General features: G+C 45.0%; 1 protein-coding gene across 1 annotated transcript in view; it reads left to right on the top strand.

The window, feature by feature from the left end:
- DOCK2 (dedicator of cytokinesis 2) overlaps window positions 1-25,671 on the top strand; it is a 1,017,649-nt gene that overhangs the window by 414,451 nt on the left and 577,527 nt on the right. The window contains exon 24 of the mRNA XM_073573729.1: window positions 14,932-15,002. Within this exon, the coding sequence (XP_073429830.1) occupies window positions 14,932-15,002 (71 nt within the window). The remainder of the gene's footprint in view (window positions 1-14,931; window positions 15,003-25,671) is intronic.

Here is a 25,671-nt window from a genome sequence, read left to right as displayed (position 1 = left end):
GGTGGATTGTGACGGATTGCTGTCCGTTGCATCTGTTTTTTTTGAGGATCCGCCAAAAGTTGCTGCCCGTCATCATCCTCAAAGATTTCAAAACGGAGCTTGCAATGTTTTTTTTTTTTTTCTGGCGGATCCTCCAGTCAGTCAGTCAGTCAGTCTCTCTCTCTCTCTCTCTCTCTCTCTCTCTCTCTCTCTCTCTCTCTCTCTCTCTCTCTCTCTCTCTCTCTCTCTCTCTCTCTCTCTCTCTCTCTCTCTCTCTCTCCTGCGATTCCTTTAAAATTCTTCATTTTGCGGATCCGTCACAAAAACGGATGGGTGGCATCCGTTGTCATCAGTTCTAAAACGGATCCAGCATCCGTCCTTTTGGCGGATTTTGACTGATGCAAAAAAACTGAAGTGTGAAAGAGGCCTAAGTCAGTCACACCGCATTGTAACCATGAGCTTCAAAGTGGCATCGTACAATGTCAGGGGCTTGAATAGTCCAAGAAAGAGGCATATCCTCTGGAAGGAACTCATAGATTCTCGTGTAGACATTGCCTGTATCCAGGAATCAAAATTCCTACACGAGAATCACCCTTACTTTAATCATCATAAATATCCGCATATTTTCGAGTCCTGTAACTCGAAAAAGAAAGCTGGAGTATTGACAATGATTGGGAGTTCTATCCCCTTCGAAGCCTTGGAGGAACACAAGGACAAGGGGGGTAGATTCCATATCTTGGTGTGCAGACTGAATGATCAGGTATGTACACTGGTCAATATCTATGCTCCTAACCGAGATCAAGTGTCATTCCTCAACAAAGTCATGAAAAAGGTGTCTATTGTGAAAAGAGGTGATTTATTCCTTTTAGGTGACTTCAACATCACTCCCAACAATATTATGGATTCTTCAAGCTCAAGACCTAATCATGATAACCTCAATGCATGGTTAGATAAAAATGAGTTACTGGATGCTTTCAGGTGTTTAAATTCCACATCGAGGGAATATTCACATTTCTCTGAGGTGCATCAATCCGCATCCAGGATTGATTTGATTGTTACAAATGTATTTTCTCTCACTAGATTTAAGGAAATCTCCATTGGAAACAGAACCATTTCTGACCACGCTCCGGTTTTTGGCAAACTTTTATTGGGTCCTCCCTTGAAGAATGCCAAACTCTGGAAGTGTAGTGCAAACATTTTACATAATCCAATCCACAAGACTGTCATCCAGGAAGCTTTAGATAACTTCTTTAGAGAGAATAGAACTGAAGTGACAAACCCATTCACTAATTGGTGTGCTCACAAGGCAGTTGTGAGAGGCGTCATTATTAGCATTACGTCTAAATTAAAGAAAGAGAATAGAGAAAAAATTAACGCCACTCTACTATCAATCCGTAAACTTGAAAGTACCATTGTGAACCTTGCCTCACCATCTCCCACCCTAAAATTAGAACTTGCTAAACTAAGACAAGAACTCAGGACTCAGAAGATTTTACTATTGCTTCATAGGGGGAATTCAGCTAAGTATAACTATTACACGTCTCTCAATAAACCCACAAGGTACATGGCCAACCGAATCAAAAACAAAAGAATTCATAATAAAATTAATAGAATTAACTCGATTAATGGTAGCTCTAAACTTTCGCATCCCCAGGAAATAGCAAATGAATTTGCGAACTTCTACGCCAAGCTGTATAATTTAAACCCTGACCCTAAGCCGCTTTCCCAAAACCTAGAAAAAATTGATAACTATCTATCAACAATAAATATGCCTTCTTTATCTTCCGATGATATAGCGTTCTTGTCAGCCCCGTTTACTTCTATTGAAATTGAAGACACCATCAAGAAACTTACTCTTCACAAATCCCCAGGTCCCGATGGACTAAGCAACGCCTATTACAAAGCCTTCAACAATTCTCTCTCCCTTCACCTTACCGAGATGTTCAATTATGCCTCAGGAAAGGGAGCGTTTCCATCCGAAATGCTGATGGCTTCGATCTCAGTCATCCCCAAAATGAAAGGGGATCCTGAATCCATAGAGAACTTCCGCCCTATTTCACTAATTAACACAGACATTAAGTTGTATTCTAAGATCATAGCGAATAGGCTAAGTCTGATAATTCCTAAACTGATAAGCAATGATCAGATGGGCTTTACAAAAGGGAGACAACCAGCCGATGCAACAAGGCGAATCATCAATACCATAAAATGGGCTAACTCTTCGAAAACACCCATGGCTCTGTTGTCACTCGATGCCGAGAAAGCATTCGACAGACTTAGGCTGGTTTCACATTAGCGCTTTTTAAGCGCACGCACGGCCGGGGGTAGCTCCGCCCCCGAGCCGGCTCTCTGCCCGGCGTGCCCGCCCCTTGCTTGTAGCGCCGCCTCCTAGCACACAGCGGCGCCTGCGATCGGCGCACCCTATCTTTTGCATAGGGTGCGCAGATCGTGCGCATGCCGTGCGCTAGTTGCGTTTTGACCTGCGCTGCGCACTTTTGACGGTGCGCCGTGCGCGCCAAAATCAAACTTTTAGGATTTCGGCGTGCTCGGCTCACCGTCAAAAGTGCGCAGCGCAGGTCAAAGCGCAACTAGCGCACGGCCTGCGCACGATCTGCGCACCCTATGCTAAAGATAGGGTGCGCCGATCGCAGGCGCCGCTGTGCGCTAGGAGGCGGCGCTACAAGCAAGGGGCGGGCACGCCGGTCAGAGAGTCAGCTCGGGGGCGGAGCTACCCCCGGCTGTGCATGCGCTTAAAAAGCGCTAATATGAAACCAGCCTCAGTTGGTGTTTTCTCAAGCAGACACTCAAAAAATTCGGGTTCGATGATAATCTGACATCCTCCATCATGGCCCTATATTCAGACCCAAGAGCCAGTGTAATTTGTAACAACCATGTCTCAGAGCCACTTACCATATCAAATGGCACTAGACAAGGCTGCCCCCTCTCCCCCATTCTATTTAATTTAGCTATGGAACCTCTGGCTGAACAGATCAGAAAAAAACCCCAAATAGTAGGATTAAACACCTTAAATCGTCATCATAAGATCAGTCTTTTTGCTGATGATGTTATCCTAACTTTAACCAAACCCGAGATCTCCATCCCTGAGGCGCTCTCAGAAATTAACAAATTCTCATCATTGTCCAATTTTAAAATCAATGAACGCAAGTCTAACATTCTCCCGTTAAACATCAGTAAGGACCAAACCAGATGTATTAAAACTGTAACCTGTCTTAACTGGTGTGACAAGGAATTTGCTTATTTGGGAATCACTGTGAACAGTAACCTCACTGGGTTAGTGAAATCCAACCTTAAAAAACTATCTGAATTAATAAATAAGGATTGCGTGATTTTCAGGGATAGATCTCTATCATGGTGGGGAAGGATCCTTACAATAAAGCTTTTTACTTTGCCAAAAATATTATACATTTTAAGGTGTATACCACTCCCTATCCCTTCTATCCATCTTTCTAACTTACAGGCACAGATTAATTCTTTCATTTGGGGCTATAAGAAGCCCAGAACGGCCACTCAAACTTTATTTAAGAAAAGATTGAATGGAGGTATAAGCATCCCTAACATCACAGCCCACTATTATTCTTTGTTACTTAAGCAAAGTGCCCATTGGTTAATAGATTCAGATCCCCCGGCTTGGCTTGACTTAGGATCTACACTTAACAATAAGCACCCTAGATCCATAATCTATAATGCCATAGCTAACAACCTTCCAAACTCTGTTGCTCATCCAATCTTTCAAGCTGTTGCACTCGCCTGGTTTAAGATCTTTAAACCAAAGAGAGGATCCCATAAAACGACCATCCTTAAGAAACTCCCCCTAACACTCATTTACTCTATGACTAACCATTCATTATCCCCCATCTGGGCAGATTTAAAAATATCAAACTTAGAAGACATTTTTAACGGGACGGAATTTTTATCCTTTCAAACACTAAAAACTACACATATCATCTCCTCGTCCCTGTTTCTCGAATACCTTACTCTTAAGGATAATATAAAAATATTGCTCGACAAGAAACTAAACTTCAATGAGTCATCCATAAAAATACTAAATAATTGTGGTCATCGTATTTTCTGGAGTCATGGCTTTGTTTATGATAACTACAACCAAGATACGGCCTTGACAAAAAGCCCTTCAATGCTGAGTTGGGAGAAAGACTTAAACTCTTCCTTCACTGTAGAAGACTGGGAGGACTCTCTCTCTTTATCATATCACTCCGTACTCTCCATGTCATTGCAGGAGACCCATTTTAAGGTTGTATCACGTTGGTACTATACCCCCAATAGACTTGCCCATATTGGGACTACGCACTCGCCTCTATGCTGGAGGGACTGCGGTCAGAAGGGAGACATCCTACATGTTTTCTGGAGTTGCCCAACAGTTAATATCTTGTGGTCGCAGATCTCCTCCCGCATCATTAGCAAACTTACAGGCAAAACCACAACCCTCACACCTCACTCGGCCCTACTTTCCCTTAATCTAGAGGAACTGGACCATGCCTTAAAAGATATAGTCATCCATGTTTGTCTTGTGGTAAAAAATTCCATTGCATTCCATTGGAAGAACCGTTTCCTTCCCAAAGTTGATGATATCTTACAGTTGATCGCACAACATAGATCCCATGAGTTGCATTTCGCATTGGCTAATGACCAATTCAGTAACTTCTACAGGAAATGGTCTAAATGGGACCAAACTTTCCCTACTCCTATTACTTGAATGAATCCTTTAACACTTAGTAATCTTGCTATAAGAAAAGCTGTTTTAGTTTTGCCTCTGACATAACTGATCTTGTATCTACTATTTGACATAGAGTTAGATCTGTAATGACACTCATTATACTCATTTGTGTGTTTTTATGTTCTTTATTGCTATTATTCTATTGTACAATCTTGTATTCTACATATTTAGGCGTTGGCAAGATACGTTTTTAAAATGACATCATTAATGCATGTTTTGCATTTTCTGTACATGATGTCAACTTGTAATTTCCCTACTTCCCCTTATCTTTCCTTCTCTTCCCATTCCCATCCCCCCCCCCCGTCTTCCCCTCTCCCCATTGTTTAAAAGAATAAAATCTTTGCCAAAGAAAAAACTCGGCGATAGAATAGTTGCCCATGTAGTAGCCTTATTTGCTACAACTTGACAGCCTGATGATAAAATAGTAGACAAGGTGTCATCTTCATAAAGGATGGGAATATTTTTGAAAATGAGAGCTTTGATTGCATTGGACTGCGGACTATATTGGATAGAACATACCAACTTATTGTCACTAGAATCATAATTAATGTCCGGTTCCAATTATATCAAGTCACAGCGTTTCTTCTTTTGCACAATTCTCTTAGCCCTATCAAGGGATCATCCTGGATAACCTCTCTTTTTCAGTTTGTCACAGCACAGATCAATCTCCTGTTTAAGGGTAGAAGTGTCACTATTCCTAGTGATCCTTGTTAACTCACCTACTGGTATAGATCTGATGGTGTGACTTGGATGATTTGATTGCTATATGCCTGCAGAATACTATTGCCTGACAGTGGCTTAGAATAAGTAGATGTAATAATAGATTTACCTTCAACACCCCACAATGTTAAGTCTAAAAATGAAATAGAAGAAGAATCAAAATTACATGTAAATCGAAGATTGAACTCAATGGAGTTCAATTATCCCACAAATTCCGGCATGTCAGACACATGACCCCATGTAGTCATCACAAAAAACATGGAAAAGGAAGGAAATGATCCAGCTAACTAAGGCTCTAAGTGTGCATGGTTAAAAACTACAACTTTTTTGGAGGATGGATAATTTCCTTCTTTTTCCATGTTTTACGTGATGACTACTCGGGGTCCGTGCTTCATCACACCACATGCCGTGACAGGTGAGCTGGTTTGTGTCTAATTTTGTCCATAGTTTTTTACCGTGCACACCTAGAGCCTTATCAAAATGAAGAAATGGTTGCACTCAATTCCATTAAGGTATATCAATGTGAAATACAAGAAATGTGAATAGCGTAATGGCTTTTGAAATTTAAGAAAAACACATGAGATACTTAGCACAAAATTTGGCCAAAAAATGTGAGCCCACTCACCAACGTCATGGTGATCTCATTAATAATAATAATAATAATAATAATAATTATATTTATTTATATAGCGCCAACATATTCCGCAGCGCTTTACAGTTTAACAGTTTCAAAACATAAGTCATAAGTAACAACTTTAACAATACAATAATTAAAGTAAAATAAGATGACCCTGCTCGTGAGAGCTTACAATCTACAATGAGGTGGGGGAGATACACCATTGTAAATACACACCTGTATTTTGTATTTACAATAATGGTCCAGCCATCTTGAGGGAGTGAGGGATGGATGGAGATAGTGAATGGGCTACTCATGCACACTTAGAATGATTTTGATTAGTGAACGTGCTAGGCCGCTCTGAACAAATGTGTTTTGAGGGAGCGCCTGAAACTATGCAAATTGTGGATAGTCCTAATTTCTTGGGGTAGAGCATTCCAGAGGATTGGCGCAGCGCGGGAGAAGTCTTGGAGTTGGGAGTGGGAGGTACGGATTAGTGCAGAGGTTAGACGAAAGTCATTTGCAGAGCGCAGCTGTCGGTTAGGCCAATAGACAGAAATGAGGGAGGAGATGTATGGGGGTGCTGCACTGTGGGGAGCTTTGTGGGTGAGAACAAGTACTTTGAATTGGATCCTATAATGAATGGGCAGCCAGTGTAAGGACTGGAGAAGAGCGGACGCGTCCGAGTACCGATTAGACAGATAGATGACCCTGGCTGCTGCATTAAGTACGGACTGGAGAGGGGATAGTTGAGTAACGGGGAGGCCAATTAATAGAGCATTGCAGTAATCCAGGCGGGAGTGGATCAATGCTACAGTGAGGGTTTTTGTTTCCATGGTGAGAAAAGGGCGGATTCTAGAGATGTTCTTTAGGTGTAAGCGGCAAGAGATTGTATATGGGACGTGAAGGAGAGATTGGTGTCAAATATAACACCCAGACAGCGCGCCTGCTGCTGGGGTGCTATTATAGTGCCACCCACGGAGAGGGAAATGTCAGATTTAGGGAGGTTAGTAGACGGCAGGGGCAGAGGAAGTTCAGCTTTGGAGCGGTTGAGTTTCAGCTAGAGAGCGGACATGATGTTGGAGACTGCGGACACACAGTCACTGGCGTTCTGTAGTACAGCGGGTGTAAGGTCGGGGATGTTAGGAGTGGCAGAAGACACTAAATAAAAAATAAAGTGCCTTCGCCACTCGGGGTCCACCATGCGGTGGATGGAAAAACCGCTGCTAGAGAGGCAGAGCACTAAGGCGGTAATGTGCACAAGGGTTAAACGACACCCAGTGCAGAAAAGCAAGCTCTGTTATGCTCACAGAGCTGCAGGCTAATAAACTTAAATTAGCTGCTGAGTCTGTTCAGAGTCACAAACTCACAGCGATACAGTCGCGGTATTCGCGGTCACAGGTGTAGCCTTAAACAGCAGGACTACTCCGTCTAGACCTACCGTCAACCACTGCAAAGCGTCGCAACCGCGGACGTAGAGTAAAGCTGCAACTGCAGCGCGGCAACCACTGAACCGCTGGCAAGGCGCTGCAATAATGCTGGCGCAATGCAGACGCTAAGCTGCTGAGCAAGATGGAGCATATGCGCGCTAGCGCTGCTACTGGCTGTACCCAAATACTCACACAATCGTATTATCAGAGGGAAGGGGTTTCTTAATAAGTCAATCATCAGTCCAACCATCCATCATCTTACATACAGCAGCAAGTATGAAATACTAGCGCATGGCGGAACAGCCATGCGCGCTTTTTTATACCAAATGGGACCTTCCGGAAATCTCCAAGGCTCCAGGAGGAGCCAATAGGATTAGACACAGGACCTGAGCATGTGACTCCCGAACTCCAATGGGAGCTCGTCCCATGAGCATGCTCAGTGGAGGGAACAGAGGACTTAGCCTCTGGAGAGAGTTGCCGCAAGGCACTCTCCTCTGCAATCTCCTCTACTGCAGATGAAACGCAGGAGACTGCAGCATGTAAGGGTCTAGATCTCACCATAGGGAAGGGAGAAATCAGACTCCTAACATTACCCCCCCCTCCTAGGGCCCCCTCCTCCCTGAGCCTCCCAAACCATCAACCTGGGCTCAAACCACCCAAAGGTGAGCTTGATGTCCTGGTAGGTGTTACAGTAAACCGGGACACCTGGAAGGCATCAGTGGAAGCAAGGTCACCATGTTTCAAAAGAGACACCTGGGAGATGGCAGGAGCTGGCGAAGCAACAGAACGCCGCCGTGAATCAGCGACTGTCACCACTCTCCGCTTAGGAAGGTTAACCTGGGCACATGAAGTGCAAGCCTGGATACATTTTTTAATATCCCGAGCTCTATGAGGCCACCAATGCACTCCGGCCAAGAGCTTTGAGATTTGCATATAACCTCGATGTTAAGGTGCATGGGAGGCATGCTCCCATGCAAGAACTTGAGCCCTAAAATGAGGAGGGACATAAGTCTCAGTGACCGGTTCAGACTCTGACCATTGCGGGGAGCTGGCTTCCGGAGAAACCGCACATACATGGTGACAACCGCAAATAGATTCCTGATCAGAGTCTGTGTTGAGATCGGTACGAGACACCTCCATGGGCTCAGGAGGTATAACCTCTGGCTCAAACAGCTCAGGAGGTGTCATGATCCAGTGTGGATCTGACAGTTTAAATGGATAAGTGAACTTTTTTCCTTTGGCTAGGTGCCAAAGTGATGTGATTGCCCCCGGTGGCCATTAGAATTATTACACGTGGTGTCATTCAGTCTTTGTTGCCCCGGTGGTGGTGAGTGGTAGTGCACTTTAGTTTCTTTGGTTTAGTGCACGTAATTATAAATCAGGTGTTAGGCTCTATAAAAGAGAGTCAGGTGTGTTCAATCACTGTTGGTGATATTGTGAGTTCGTCATTTGGGAAGGAAGCCTGGGTGATGAAGGAGCTGAACATGAGTCCTGCGCAGCCCAGCCAGAGGGGACGAGTGGCAGCTAGGTGGTCTGCAAGAAGGGCTGGCATGGCGTGGTGGAGTCACAGTTTATGGTGTTGGCAAGAAGTGCTTGCATGGCTTGGCGGAGTGACGACTATGGAGAGAGTTGCACTCAGCATGCGGGACTTGGTTGCTGAGAGCTGGACTCAAGCATGCTTGACTTTTTGGGCAGGAGCTGAACTCATCTTTGGGACTCTGTTACTGGACTTCTCCAATTGGTGGTGGACTCTGCTCCAAGGCTGCACTATGGTGAAGGATCCAGTTATGGTGATGGATCTGGGTGGAGGAGAAAATTCACACAGGTGGTGGGCTCTGTTGCTAGGAGTGTACGCAAAAGAGCAAAGCTAAGTGGTGTTTCCCCTGTATTGTCATTTTCCCTCATGTGGGTTTAGTGCAGTGGTGGGATTAGTTTCCGCACTGACCAATTCCCTAGTGAGGGTTGAGGTTCAGGGCGAGCTAGGGTTTTTAGGTTCCTGTGCGTTGCCCGGTGCAGAACCGGCCTAGGGAGCATTAGGAGTGCAGGGACACTGGCTCAGGGAAGTTCAGGAGGTCTCCACTTCCCTATTCCCTATTGCAGGGCCCACCATTGTTAATGTTACCCAGGTTCCCCTTTATTATTTAAAGTTGCCTTACTGGAGACGGGGTTTCCAGATTACTGCATGTATAACATGTAATACCTAAATTCGCCAGTTGGATGCGGCGTATCCAGCTGCACATTTTATTATTTAAATTCGCCCCACTGGAGGCGCTGTATCCAGGGTCACGGGTGTCTTATGGGTTCGCCTTGCGGTACTCGCCGCGTCCAGACACACATGACCGTGACATTATCACCAACCCAACTTTTTTTTTCTGGTGAGCTTTGGCCATGTGGAGACCGCTGAGTAATTGCTGCCAGGCCTCACTGAGGTGAGTGGGGAGCGGCAAGGTGTTTAGAGCCGCTGCAGCAGCAGTTATCAGGGTCTGGGGCCTCTGCTCAGGTAACCAGGAAATCAAAATGGCGGCTTTGGCAAATTGTTGGTCTGGCAAAAGCCCCCTTGAGTCGCTGCTGGGGAGCGGGACTTGTTCATACAGGTGGACGTAACCAGACAGGTGGGTGGAGTTGGTGTTCCCCATGGTGCTGTCTGGGGTTCCCCGAGGTGAAGGGATACGTCCCTGTAGTGAGCAGACTGGTGATAGTTCGCGGGGCTCACGCCAAATCTTCAATACCACCGAAGAGGCCGCCCCCTCCTGGTCGTGTGGAGGAAGGCGACCAGCGAGTGTATATTTCCTCCATATCCCGGTCCCTTCTCCTCCTGGTGTGAGCAGAAGGTGCGCTGCAGGGAAGTGGGGGCATATCTCTACCCTCGCCATTACCATCCCTGGGAGGCGCAGACCTCGTGGTGAAAGGGTTGGAAGAGTGGTGTCCCTTGGTGAATAGCGGGGGTGTGAGTGTGGTGACGCAGGGGGACGCCTCTGTTGTCAGTCCAGAATGAGTTCACCAAAAATTGACATACGAATGTGTGCAATAAACGTTCAGGTCCGGACCTGTGTGTGAACGAGCATGTATGGGTGGCCACCAAAAAACATCTTGTGGAAGTGTGTTGTGGAGTCTCATCAGTTCATAGCAAACATACACATACATAAATCGTTCCCCAGGTCGGCGCTGTGGAAATGAGTGGTGCCTCCAAAACGAACATTATTGCCAATACCAGCGGTGTGTTTGTTATAAACCTGAAATTTCAGGTAGGGGTGGGGTGAACTCAGGATCTGGGCGTCCCCGCTGTTGGTGTTTCCCTAATGGGGAGTGGTCTTGAGGGTCCAGAGGCCCCTCATTAAGGAGGGGGTACTGTCATGATCCAGCGTGGATCTGACAGTTTAAATGGATAAGTGAACTTTTTTTCCTTTGGCTAGGTGCCAAAGTGATGTGATTGCCCCCCGGTGGCCATTAGAATTATTACACTTGGTGTCGTTCATTCTAAGTGGCTCGGTGGTGGTGAGTGGTAGTGCACTTTAGTTTCTTTGGTTTAGTGCACGTAATTATAAATCAGGTGTTAGGCTCTATAAAAGAGAGCCAGGTGTGTTCAATCACTGTTGGTGATATTGTGAGTTCGTCATTTGGGAAGGAAGCCTGGGTGATGAAGGAGCTGAACATGAGTCCTGCGCAGCCCTGCCAGAGTGGATGAGTGGCAGCTAGGTGGTCTGCAAGAAGGGCTGGCATGGCGTGGAGGAGTCACAGTTTATGGTGTTGGCAGGAAGTGCTTGCATGGCTTGGCGGAGTGACGACTATGGAGAGAGTTGCACTCAGCATGCGGGACTTGGTTGCTGAGAGCTGGACTCAAGCATGCTTGACTTTTTGGGCAGGAGCTGAACTCATCTTTGGGACTCTGTTACTGGACTTCTCCAATTGGTGGTGGACTCTGCTCCAAGGCTGCACTATGGTGAAGGATCCAGTTATGGTGATGGATCTGGGTGGAGGAGAAGATGCACACAGGTGGTGGGCTCTGTTGCTAGGAGCGTACGCAACAGAGCAAAGCTCAGTGGTGTTTCCCCTGTATTGTCATTTTCCCTCATGTGTGCTTAGTGCAGTGGTGGGATTAGTTTCCGCACCGACCAATTCCCTAGTGAGGGTTGAGGTTCAGGGCGAGCAAGGGTTTTTAGGTTCCTGTGCGTCGCCCGGTGCGGAACTGGCATAGGGAACGTTAGGAGTGCAGGGACACTGGCTCAGGGGAGTTCAGGAGGTCTCCACTTCCCTATTCCCTATTGCAGGGCCCACCATTGTTAATGTTACCCAGGTTCCCCTTTATTATTTAAATTCGCCTTACTGGAGGCGGGGTTTCCAGATTACTGTATGTATAACGTGTAATACCTAAATTCGCCAGTTGGAGGTGGCCAGTTGGAGATACGTCCAGCTGCACATTTTATTATTTAAATTCGCCCCACTGGAGGCGCTGTATCCAGGGTCACGGGTGTCTTATGGGTTCGCCTTGCGGTACTTGCTGCATCCAGACACACGTGACCGTGACAGGAGGTTCAAAAAATTTAGGAGCTGAGACAGCTCTTCGCTTGGAGTGAGCCCGCTCCATACCGCGCTCCGAAAAACGGAGGTCGATATGTGAGGAGACGGAGATTAGCTCCTCCAAACTGGTGAGGATCTCTCTAGTGGACAGAGCATCCTTCATGTGCTCTGCGAGACCTCGCCAAAAAACGGGGATAAGCACTCTGTTGGACCATTCCAACTCGGACGCCAGTGTCCGAAAACAGACGGCATACTGGCTAACCGAGAGCGACCCCTGAGTAAGGGCGAGCAGCTGCAGAGATGTATCATGCGTGACCCGAGGACCGAGAAATACTTGCTTGATGGCTGTTAGCAAGTTGGCCGCAGTCCAAATCTCGAGGTCACCACGTTGCCATAGAGGTGTAGCCCATTCCAGAGCCTTGCCCGACAGTAGGAAGATAATGAAGGCCACCATAGCCTGCTCTGTAGGGAATTGCGCAGCCAGCAGCTCCAGGTGTATAGAGCACTGGCTGATGAAACCCCTGCAGGAGGCGCCATCCCCAGAGAATTTTTCGGGCAACGGGAGGCGGGTAACTGTCGGCACAAGGGAGGACATGGACATACGCCCTACGGCATCTGTGAGTGCCTGTACAGCAGCATCTGTGGCCTGCGCAGCTGCTAGAGACCTCTCAAGGGTGGCCAAGCGAGCCTGTGAGCCCATTCACCATCCAATCACATTTGGTTCCGACCTTCCTATAAATACAGGCTTTACCAAGTTATTAGCCAGAGGTAAGTGTTCACATGAGGCAGTTAGATTAGGGACCCGTTCAATGAGATCACCTTGACCTTAGTGAATGGGCTCACATTTTTTGGCCAAATTTTGTGCTAAGTATCTCATGTGTTTTTCTTAAATTTCAAAAGCCATTATGCTATTCACATTTCTTGTATTTCACATTCATATACCTTAATGCAATTGAGTGCAACCATTTCCTCATTTTGATATGTAAGCTGTTTTTTGGTATGCACCTAGAGCCTTAGTTATCTTTTGACAATTTTGTACCTTAACTCTGAGCTCTTTTAGCATTTTGTGGTTGTGTATCAGTCCTGTTTTGAAGTGTTTACAACATGAATTCGAGTCCGGATAGAGCACATAAAGCCGCACAATTGTTTACTTCAGATGTATTATCATCAAATGCTGATTCCAATTCACATTTATTTGCTGTGGACATTAAGAAATTTGAAAAATTAATGAAATGAAAATTTGGTGGGATTTCACCACACTGGACAATTATGTTCGTAAAATGAGACTAAACACAGTTGAGACTAAACACTGGATTTTCCCATTGTAAAGAATATCGGGGATATAACTTTATGCCCATCAAATGTATCGTATCTGGTCCAAGACTATAGACCTCCTCCAAAGTGTGAAGCTGAGACAGGACACTTGGCTCAGCTGATGGTCCAGTTCCCAAAGCTCTAAAGTGGAAAAACTCCTCCTTCCAGCAGTCTAGCTGGAACCAAGGCCTTCCTGGCAGGATGAACCCCTCCTGGGAGCCAAGCTGCTTAACTGGTTCCAATAAATACCCCCCCTTCAAAAATTGGAGCCATAATTTTATAAGGAGTTATGTAGTTTTTGTATGTCTGACCCATTTACCGCTTACATTTTCGACATCTTAGAATGGGTTGAAACCCAGGTGGGCATTCTGCCCCTTCCCATCACCCCACAGTGGGGAGATATATGGAAGAGCTAGTAGAAGCCAGGTAGTTATGTAATGTTTGGTCTCCAAGCGTAACAGTGGCTCATCCGGATCTGATGGTGCCAAAACAAACATCCTATGACCTTGCATAGAGAAATTATGATCCATCATAGGTTTTAGAGTTTCAGCTACCAGAGCTAAGGAGGAAATAATTAGGACAATTCCGGGGTGGGCAAGGGAGTGAACGACTAAGGGCTTAAGGCTGTGGCCCTTGATTCATGTTTGTGAGGTCACACTGTGTATCCTGATGAAAGAAGCTGGAAAAAGCTAGCATGCCACATTTCACATGTGGCTGCCAGCACCAAGGCATAACATCAAGCTGGTAATTGTCATTTGTGTTATCTGCTTATATTTATTGCACTACCACCTAATTAAACCTTGGGCTGCTCTTTTATCTCAATCAACGAATCCACAACTCCGTGTTCTCGGTTTAACTTCACATGCTACCCATGCTGGTTTCTGGCCCAATATAGTCCTGTTAACAGATCTGGCTTATATCTAACGAGGAACTGGTGGCAGTCCTACTGGGCTGACAAAGCTTTGTTTCACTGGTGCTAGTGAAAGAAGTTTCTCAACCTTTCTGAGTTGTGAACGAGTGTTGAGCCATGCCAGCAGTCGCATTAGTAACATTATACAGAGCTGCGTGGTGTGGTTCTTCACACCGATCATGATATGTGTTGTGTTACACCTTGATAACGAGGCACCATTTTGAAGGCTATAAGCTGAACCAGTTGATATGAACTTAATTTATTGAAATCTCTGGTTTGATTTCTTTGCATGAGTGGATGGGTTGCTACCGACATCTGGGGAGAAATTCAAGTCAATAACACCTTAAAAAATGTATTTACTTAAAAAATTGGTGACTTGTTAAATGCTTCTTTCACCCACTGTATATGCATGTATATATTATACATACGTTTAACAGAAGTTCTAGAAAAGGTTATAAAAAATAACACATAACACCATATAGGGCAAATATTTCCCAGCAAAAAAGGAAATCTAGTGAAAATACATACTATTATTTCTGTTATTCATACCAGCAGGGTATCTGGTTATTCTAGTGACTAAAGTAAAACCCTTAAGGCCTCTCAATTATAGATTTTTCCTTCCCAATTACCTCCATGGAAAGAATTATACATTTTTACTAATATCATTGTGTTGATTTTTTTGTATTTTAAGGTTGCTGCTCTGAAATATCTACCTTCAGTTCTCCAGGATGTGGAAACAGTGTTCGATGCCAGACTGCTAAGGTAACTAATAAATCATATTTACTGTCAATCACATGCGAGTCAGATGTTAAAAGGAACCTGATAATTTTGCAGGCTTGTTCTCCATTACTGTGCAATATTTACATTCTAAAGTCTCAATTATTTTACAGATAGAGATATTATATTGAAAGGGTATATCCGGTTTTTTATTAAAAAATGTGCCCAAGCTCTACAAGGCAGGTAGTTTCTACCTACCTGCCTGTTTTGCATGGTGCACAGAGAGGTCACAGATAGCTCCTGCTGTCGATTCAGCTGCCTCTGTTGATACAACGGGGCATGAATTTCCTCCGTCATTCTGATTGACAGCCGGCTCCCCGAGTTAGGCAGTGGGAATCTGGCTGTCAATCAGAATGATGTCCGAAGTTCTCGTCCTGTCAACAGAGCGGAACAGAAAAGAAGCCTCCTCTCTGCCAATGTGATGTCAGCAGACGCAGCTGAATCCCTGGCAGGAGCGATCTGTGACCGCAACTATCTGCCTGTTAGTGTTTAGGCACATTTTTTGTTTTTCATAAAGTCCCGGATATATCATGGTGAACTAAAACAGCAGTTCAGAGATGGGTGGAATTATGGCGGAACCTAGTCCTGGTTTGGTATGGCATTAAAGCTGGCCATTACTTGTTTTCAAATAATTTTATTGTTTTTTTAAGAAATAAACAGGGTAGGGAAAGGAAGGTAGGAAGGGAGGGAAGGGAGTGGGGAATAAACAACCTTGTACAGGTACGTAAAAAAAATTTAAAAACTAGAGAACCCACAAATAGGCAGAGAATAACGTATATCGAATAACAACATAAAAGAAAAAAAAATCGACAATCCTTATTATGGGGTAACATTCTTGGAAGGAGATACAGCATCCCAGTACTAAAGCGCCCAGGTTTAAACTTCAAAATATAGTGCCTCTTGTTAAGTCTATTTGATATGAAATTTGTTGTTCCAGGTCTTCCATTTTTTTGAGTATTTGTGAATGTGATTGTTGTTAATCGCAAATCTGCGTTCTAAATCGCTGTGTCGGCCTATCTTGTCAAGTATGTCTGAAAACATGGGAACCTCTGCTTTCTTCCACCATTGTGCTAACATGGTCTTGGTCACTAAGAGGATGTGTATGATAATGTGTCTTACCGAATCATCAAATTGTTCCATGTCTAATGAAAGAAATGCTCTTTCGGGTGTAATTGTGAAGTCCTTAGCAATGAGGTTAATGTGCTGTGTGACTTGAAGCCAGAGGTTTTTGAGTTTTGAACAACTCCAGAAAATATGGTAGAGGTTCCATTGGTGTCCACAATCTCTCCAGCACAAGGAAGCTAGCTCTGTGTTAAAATGTGATAACCTCGTCGGGGTATAGTACCACCTATTTAACAATTTGAAATAACTCTCATGAAGACCCATTGATATGTTGGAATTGTAAGTTGATGACATCGTTCCAGTTCTCGAGACGGATATCAGCACCAAAATCGGACTCTCATCTCTTCATGTATATGTTTTTGTGGCTCGTTAGGTCTTTGACAACAGATCTATACAAATTACACAGACTCCAGAGGTTTTTATTTTTAAGGTTGCACAATAGTGAAGATAGCATTTCATAAAAGCTGGCCATTACTTGTAAGCACAAGCTTTTTTTAGTGAATTCACTAGGAAAACTTCTCCAGGCAGAGTGTTCATTATTCATACTGTTTGTACAGTAAAGATTAAAGTTTTTGCAATATCATAAAAGATAACTTTTATTTCTCTACACATAGTGTATGCCCATTGTTTTAGTTACAGTGTCAACATAAATAATGATAGAAATCTACGTATTGACTATTAATATGTTTATACTATGGTGATCAGGTAAGAACTCAACAATCTTTTTCTAAAATAAATAATCATAATTTTTTTTTTATATTTCTGGATATTATAGTCTACCCATTCTGTTTAATTTTTGATTTCCCTCATTAATTACAGTTTATCTTGTTCACCCACCCGTGCAGAAAATTTTGCATAATATTCCATTCTGGTGATTTATAAGTAAGCAGAGCTAGATGGATCTAAAGACATAAAATAAATGATAGTGCAGTGCACCTTGGTATAGATCTATTAAATTTATGCACAGTGGCTGCTCTAATGAGATGTAATTGATTGGCTGAGTTACATGTAGTGTGTCGTGCAGGTTTGTGTTAGTACTGATTTATCTGTATTTTCCTGTTATGTGCATATATGCCCATTTTGATGACCTTATGTTGTGAGGTAGCAGCTGCCTGACTCTGCTTGCTACAATTGTTTATGGTCAATTAAAATTCCTTATTTGTTTTACATGTCAGTTTTACCCAGAGTTTTCCATTCTAATGAATAATTTAACATGTACATTCTCTTCTAAAGTTCTCACATTTATATTTATTAATTTCACAGCTTATTTACTTCTTTTCTGCGTAATTTTCTAACTTACAGCTGTCCTAATTTTTTGTTAATTCCAATTTAGTTTTTTTTTTCAAGCACTCAGGGAATTTCTATTGTATGTAAGGAGGCTAATGGCCATATAAGCGATGAGAAGTATGTGTCGCAGAGATGACTGCTCCCTGCGATGCCACCCGGAGTATTTTGTTTTAGTGCACGTGAGGACTAAGATGATGTTTAGTGCACCTGGGTCTGGGTGCACTATGAGAGATGGGTTGTTCTGGCTACCCATATACCTCCCATGTGGGTGTGGTTACAGTTTGTGTAATGGAGGCTGTTGTTTGGCACATGGTCTGTGACTGAAGGTGTGAAGACCTCCATTGTCTGTGGGCAGAGAAGGAAAAGTATTCCTGTGTGTGTGGCTCCAGACTGAGCCTGAGTGCTGGACATTACCCCAGCCTGTGTGCCCACAGGCCTGAGGGAGCAGAATCCTGCCAGGACCTGTGTGAGCTCAGGGTCATATGATCTAGCCATGTGAGTTAGCAGTGGCTGGTGTCTTGGGAGAACACATAGCTCTCAGAGGAGCTAGAGGACTGTAATATGGACACTGATGCTTTGTTTTCTCTGCTCCAAAGGCTGTTTTCCTTTTTTGTTGGTGCTTCCGGGTTTATGAAGCAAATAAACCCATGTGGAATTTTAAAGGAAAGTGCCTCCTGTCTTCCTCCTATCGCACCGGAGTGAGTACAGTCCCTACAGTTGGTGGAAAATGCAGGCATCGGTCCAGAGGATATCTGGGAGGACTGCAGCAGGTATTTGAGGAGTACACATTTGGGTGGCTTGCCATGGATCGGCGAGTCCACGAACTCCGGGCGGCTTGCTGTGGATCGGCGGGTCCACGAACTCCGGGCAGCTGGCGGTGGATCGGTGGGTCCATTAAATCTGTGGAGCAGAACTGTGCAGAGTGGAGCCTTCGGTACATGGAAACAGGGGGAAAGGAAACGTGCACAATGGCATATGAAAGCCGGGTACACCACCCGCACAGACCAAGGTTAGCCAGCCCTATAGAATATCATGGACAGTGTTAGGGTAAAGACCTATATAGGAGGTCCAAGGGCACATATATCAGAAGCTGGTGATTGCACAATCTATATAGCAATATAGCATACAGGACAATGGATGTAGAAATCAGTGATAATCGCACAAGATAATTACTAAATATAACCATAATAAATCAACTACACTTGTAAAGAGGTAAAACAATACCTATTAATTTGTCACCAACATGCTAATATAGCTGTAGAAATGCAGCCGTAAACGATCCCCAATAACCTCAATCACCATGTGTAAACATGTGAGAAATCCACAGGGAGGGAAGGGAAAAATTCCCAGAAATGCATAGTAGTATTGTCACAAATGACATACATACAAAAAACCAATCAAATGCAATGGATACCCGTCCCTCCAAATGGAAGATAAATACAATCATATAGGCATATCTATTGCTGGGGAAGCTTGTGGAGATGCCGGACGCGTGTCGCCACAACTGCCCTCTAAATTTTCTTTATTAAGCAATCTATATAGCATGTACCAAAAAAATTAGACATAGAGCAAGTGCTCAGATTTACAACCGGTAGCAAAAGAAACTCTCCAATGTGGCAACAAAGAATTAATTATAGAGCAAGTGCTCATATCAAAACCCGCAATTGAAGGGTATTTAGCTTGCAGCATTACCTGGGAGCAGTGAAAGCAGGGTGACGCCAGCCTACGCTGATGCGCGTTTCGGAGCCCTGGGCTCCTTCCTCAGGGTAATATGATTATTTCTTTGTTGCCACATTGGAGAGTTTCTTTAGCTACCGGTTGTAAATATGAGCACTTGCTCTATGTCTAATTTTTTTGGTACATGCTATATAGATTGTGCAATCACCGGCTTCTGATATATGTGCCCTTGGACCTCCTATATAGGTCTTTACCCTAACACTGTCCATGATATTCTATAGGGCTGGCTAACCTGGGTCTGTGCGGGTGGTGTACCCGGCTTTCATATGCCATTGTGCACGTTTCCTTTCCCCCTGTTTCCATGTACCGAAGTGTCCATGTTTTTATATGTATTACCAATAAAATTCTTTTTTTATGGGACCTCTGACTGCTTGATCATTGGTTTGCTCTCTATTCAGACTGCAGTTGTCCTTAAAAGTCCTTAAATGTTAATATTTATATGTGGGTTGAAACATCTTATCATGTAAATAACCAGTTTTGGTTTTCACATATACTATGTATACTACAACTGTATTTTACTAGAGTGGAGCCTTGCAGAGCCGTGCAGAGCCATGCAGAGTGGTGCATAGCTGTGCAGAGCCATGCAAAGAGGTGCACAGCCTTGCAGAGGAGTGTGGAGCCTCGCTGTACAGGGCCGTGCAGAGCCTTGTGTGGCCAGACAGAGCCAGGCAGAGCTGTGCAAAGCCTCGCTGAGAGGAACTGTTGGAGTGGATAGACTGCCGTGCACTGGCAGTGAGGTCCTGAGAGATCCTGGGCATGCACCCCAAAGAGAGATGGTTGCCCAAAAGGGGGTGGGGTCCCAAAATACAGCAGTGACCCAAACAGGGATGGTTGCCCCAAAAGGGGGTGAGTCAAAAAATGGGGCGGTAACCCAAACAGGGATGGTTGCCCAGAAAGGGGTGGAGTCCGAAAAGGGGGCGGTAATCTTAAAGGGGTGGAGTCCAAATATAGGGGTGGTGGCCCCAAAAAGGCAACGCTGAAGGACTGTTGCCAGGAACAACATTAGAATAGCACAAGTCCAGGATTATGTACTGTCTATCCATCTGACAAGATGTCACAGAGGTGTACTGTGGAGAACAATGGAGAGAGTGAGAGTGGACTTCTGAACTCAGGGAGCTCGGTAATCCTGGTGAGCACCATACTCCCTGTCTACCTGATTCCCGGAAGGAAGATGGAAGTCCACTGCATCCATGGGGTCACTAGTAGAGATGAGCGACTCTTCCTTTTTTCGGGTCGAGTTGGGTTTCATGAAACCCGACTTTCTCAAAAGTCGGGTCGAACGAAATCGGCCGACTATAGGGAAAAGTCGGAGGCCGACTGTTTCCCCATTGACTTGCATTGGGTTTCGTGTTTCAAAGTCGGCAGGGAGTGGAGGACAGTAAACACACCTACAGTGCCCATTTCAATGCCAAAAACATCAATTCTTATTACTGAAGCTTGTCAGCCTTAATTTACTTCATAATAATAGTTATTTCAATGTGAAGCAAAAAAAGAAGAAATTTGCAGCACTCACCAATGTAGCTGAAAAAAAGGTGAGTCTTTATTTCACATAATTTCCATCAAATGTGTGGACAGGCAGGACGTGGAGGAATGCTAGGGGAGGGAGGTGCCGGACAACGGCCGTTTCGCGATTACTCGCTTCTACGGGTCCAGGTGAGGGAATTAGCTAAAGGTCATTCCCTATATAGGATCACAGACCTTACTAATTAACATACATAACAAGTTGTGAAACAAAAATTTACAAAAAAATATATAGTTATACAATATACAGAGTGCAAGATACTAGTAAAGAATAAATCTTTCCATGTCTCAAGGACTCAGGACGAAGGAGATCTATTTTCCGAAACGCGTGTCGGGGTGCGTTCTAGGACATTCCACACAGCGCATATAGGCTTACAGGTATTAATCATTACACAGCACGTTATTTGTTTTTTTTTGTGATTAGGTTACACTATTATAGTGTGTATTAATGCTTGCACAGTTGCACTACAGCACTTTGAGCACATGTTTTTACACATAGGTATGGTTAATCAATTATGTACACATTATGATTAATTACCTGGTTTATTAATTAAGCCTTATGTTATGGACTGGCATTTTCTGTTTCCATACATATATTGCTAATGTGGTTGTGTATTTTTCTTTTTAGGCACGTGTATGTTGTGCCAAAATTTTAATTAAGGCATTTTTTATTGAGCATTGTGTTCCCGGAACTTTTTTATTATAAACATAAATAATTTTATTTTGTATGGATACAGACATATTTTAAGAATTTTAATTCTATTGGTTTTCCCTGCGGAATTTTTTCTATCAATCCTGGAGTTTATTTGGTTTTATATTTCAATCTCAGTAAGCCAGTCCAGACTCTCAGCTACTGGAAACAACTGGATACAAGTACAGTCGGAAAGTCGAGTGTTAGCAGAAATTTGGGAATTACTCATCGCGGGAAAACCTCCCGGTAGAAGTTGCAGAGGCGATGCAGACCCTCAATTACTGTGTCTGTGGAGACAGTGAAAACAGTTCTTTGTGAAGAAAGGAATGCTTTATCGCAGTAGCGTGGATCACATCATCATTACTTGTCTCAATCAAATTGTGATCACAGGGAGAGATGTAGACATGGTCCTCACTGCCTATCATGATGTGTCTGGCCATTTTGGAGTGCAAAAGACAGAAGCCACAGGCCGTAGGCGATTATATTGGATTGGAATGAGAGGAGACATTGAAAAATGGTGGCAGGAATGTCACACGTCTGTGACTATCACAACTGTGAAAGGTGATCATAAAGCACCACTGCATCTGCTTGTAAGTTGACTTCCATTACAAATGGAAGCCATTGATCATCTGAAGGTAGAGGCCAGCAGGACAGGCCATAGCTACATCTTAACCATCATCGATCAATACACCAAATTTCTAGTGGCCGTCCCTGTGAAGGTTTTAACTGCCCAGACTACACAGCGGTGGAGCAGGGAGAGGTAAGTATTGCAACTTGCAAGTGCTGTGGCCATGACCAAGCAGGGGGGGCACACTCGTGGTCAACGGTACTATCACTGGGCCCCTCATAGTACGTTGGTGTGTCTGACGGCGAGTGGGCCCCCCCAACCATCAGAGACACTGTATTGTACTATGAAGGGCCCTGTGTCAGTGCCGTCGGCCATCAGTGGGCCCATCCACCTGTTCAGAGCAACGGCACTTGCCTGGGTGCGCCAGGTGTTGACCCCAGCCATTGGGGGGTGGGTGGGAAGCCCACTTAGGGAGGTTTGAAAAATGGCATATGTTGATGTGTTGGCTGGACATTCAGCTGCTGCAAAGGGTGGAATTGGGCAAGTTCGATTAAGAGGAGGACAAAAGCGAGGCAGTTTTCTGGCAACCTATGTGTCATCAGGGGAAGGTGGGACAAAATCCTTTGAAACCCATGCATGGTTCATTTTAATGAAGGTTAGATCATCAACATTTTGGGTCGACAGACGGGTCCTTTTTTCTGTCAGGATTGATCCAGTAGCACTGAAGACTCTTTCAAATAACACACTAGCAGCAGGGCAAGCGAGCTCCTGTAAGGCCCTGTGCACACGGTGGGGTTTCTACTGCATATCCGCAGCAGATTTGCCGCTGCAGATGTGCAGCAGAACTGCAGGTGATGTACAGTACCATTAGAACCTATTAAAAAAAAACGCTGGGCACACGCTGCGGATTTTTCCGCGCGGTTTTTGTGCGGTAAAAAAAAAAGCAGCATGTCACTTCTTTTGTGCGGTTTTCCACCTGCTCCATTCTCCAAATCCACAGGGGGGAAACCGCAGTAAAACCGCAAAAAAAAGGAAGAAATCCGCAGGAAAAATGCAGGTCATTTGACCTGCGGATTTCTTAAAATCCTCGCAGCAAAATCCGTGGATGATCCGCACCATGTGCACATAGCCTAAGGCATATTGTGCCAATTCAGGCCAGGCGTCCAGTTTAGAGGCCCAATAGTCAAAGGGGAATGACCTGTGAGGGAGAACCTCGATATGGGAGGATAAGCAGTTTGTAACCATAGTTGACAACTGTTGTCTCCTGTCACTTTTAATCGATGCAGTATTAGCAGTCGTGTGAGCGGTACGTGAGAAATTATTCCACAACATGGAGACAGGGGTTTAATGACCAACGCCACTTTGGCTGTGTGCACCACGAACATCTCTTCCATTGTGCCCACTACGGCTCATGGGAGAACCAGCACCGCTGCTGTGTGCTGGGAAAGCCTCAAACAAACGGTTTACCAGAGTTGCTTGTTTGTTTGCCAATATTATCTCTAGGTTCTCCTGTGGCATGATGTTGTGTAATGCCTTTGTTGCGTGGATCGAGGATGCTGGCCAGCCAGTAGTCGTCATCCCTCATCATTTTGGCAATGCAGGGGTCCCTTTTTAGGATCCGCAAGGCATAATCGCACATGTGGGCCAATGTTCCAGGTGTCAATGCTGCACTGCCACTGCTGGGTGGAGGAGCAGTTTCTGGCAAATCCACATCCCTAAAGTCACGCACAAACACTGTACTTGACCTTGGAACGCCAACATTTTCTCTTGCCCCCTGAGAAGCATTCTCCTGCCCAAAATAATCATCCCCCTCATCCTCCTCCTCCTCCGCTTCTTCCTCCACCTCGTCCAGGACAGTTCCCTGACCAGACAATGGCTGACTGTCATCAAGGCTTCCCTCCTCCTCCTCCTCCACTGCAGACGCCTGATCCTTAATGTGCATCAAACTTTGCATAAGTGGGATGCTCATGCTTATGATGGCGTCATCTGCGCTTACCAGCCATGTGCATTCCTCAAAACAATGAAGGACTTTACAGAGGTGTTTCAGCTTTGACCACTGCACACCCGACAATTCCATGTCTTCCCTCAAACTGCCTGCCCGTGTATCCTCCCACAAATGCTTTACAGCCTGCCTCTGTTCGCACAGCCTCTCAATCATGTGCAGGGTGGAGTTTATTGCAACGTCTATGATTAGGCGGTGCTTGGGGATGTGGAGCAATCGCTGCAGCTTCTGCATACGAGTGGAGTGGACGTTTGAGCGACGGATGTGCGAGCACTGTCTTCGCACCTTATTTAGCAGGGATGTTAACTCCGGATAATTATTAAAGAAGCACTGCACCACCATGTTCAAAGTGTGAGCCAGGCAAGGTATGTGTGTGAGTTTTGCACGGGCTATGGCTGCCACAAAATTACGGCCGTTATCACTGACTACCTTGCCTGCCTCAAGATGTAGACTGCCCAGCCATGACTCAGTTTGTCGCTGCAAGTAGTCGGCCAGTACCTCTGCGGTGTCTGTTGTCGCCCAAAGACATCATCTTTAACATAGCCTGCTGATGCTTACCACTAGCTGTTCGATAGCGGGACACCTCGTGTGCAACACTGCTAGCTGCGGATGAAGTGCTCGTGCGACTGCGCTCTGTGGACGAGCTTTCGCTGATGGAGGAGGAGGAGGCAGCACTGTTCCACCGCCACTGTCCCCAGTGGAGCCTGCATCCACCACATTAACCCAGTGCGCAATGATGGACACGTAACGGCCCTGGCCATGCTTACTGGTCCATGCATCTGATGTGAGGTGTACCTTTCCACTCACTGACTGTTTTAGTGTATGGACAATGCGGTCTTTCACATGCCGGTGGAGGGCAGGGATGGCTTTTTGAGAAAAGAAGTGCCGACTGGGTAGGTCATAGCATGGGACAGCGTAGGCCATGAGCTCGCGGAAAGCTTCGCTTTCAACCAAACGGTAGGGCATCATCTCTAATGAGATTAGTTTGGCAATAAAGGCATTCAAACACAGTGTACGCGGATGAGAGGATGAGTACTTTCTTGTCCTACTCAGAGTGTCTGGTAGGGTGAGCTGGACTGGAGAGCTGCATGTGGGGGAGTAGCGGTGGACCGGACAGAGTGAGAGGGGGTTGGTGATGGTATTGGTGATGATGGTCTAGATTCAGTGTTGTGTTGCAAAACCATTGTGATTCCTTGAGTGCTTTGGCCTTGCGACGACACCTCCACATTTAGTGCTGGTGGTGTGTTTAATGGTGGCGGTGGTCTTACAGTGGGGGAAGCGATGGAGCGTTGCTGGCTACCTTCAGTCGGAGCAGGTGCACATGTGCTACATGAGGTTTTGTAGTTCGTCCATGCTTGCAAGTGCATGTTGATTAAATGTCTAAGCATGCAACTGGTATTCAAATTTCTGAGTTGTTTACCTCGGCTAAAGGTCCTTCCGCACTTCTTACAGGTAACCTTTGCCTCATCAGTAGGATTTTGGACAAAGAAGTGCCACACTGCACTCTTCCTGCTATGGTAAACATTTTCTGGCCTTGCACGCTGTGCTAAGGTGACCGTCTGGCCAAGCTGTCCTGCAACTCTTTTAGTTTTTGGTCCACGTTTTTGGACAGCTACGGGCCTGCCAAATAACCGCTGCTGCAATGTCAATGCCTGCTGCGGATCTTTCTCCTTATCTGAACCATTGCCAGCGCCACCCTCCTCCCCCAATGGATGCCAATCCGGGT

The sequence above is a fragment of the Dendrobates tinctorius genome, unplaced genomic scaffold, assembly GCF_039654945.1.
Source record: "Dendrobates tinctorius isolate UK_male_01 unplaced genomic scaffold, ASM3965494v1 ptg000036l, whole genome shotgun sequence".
NCBI classification, from domain to species: domain Eukaryota; kingdom Metazoa; phylum Chordata; class Amphibia; order Anura; family Dendrobatidae; genus Dendrobates; species Dendrobates tinctorius.
Note: the sequence above shows the minus strand (reverse complement) of the source record. Positions and strands in the feature narration are given on the sequence as shown.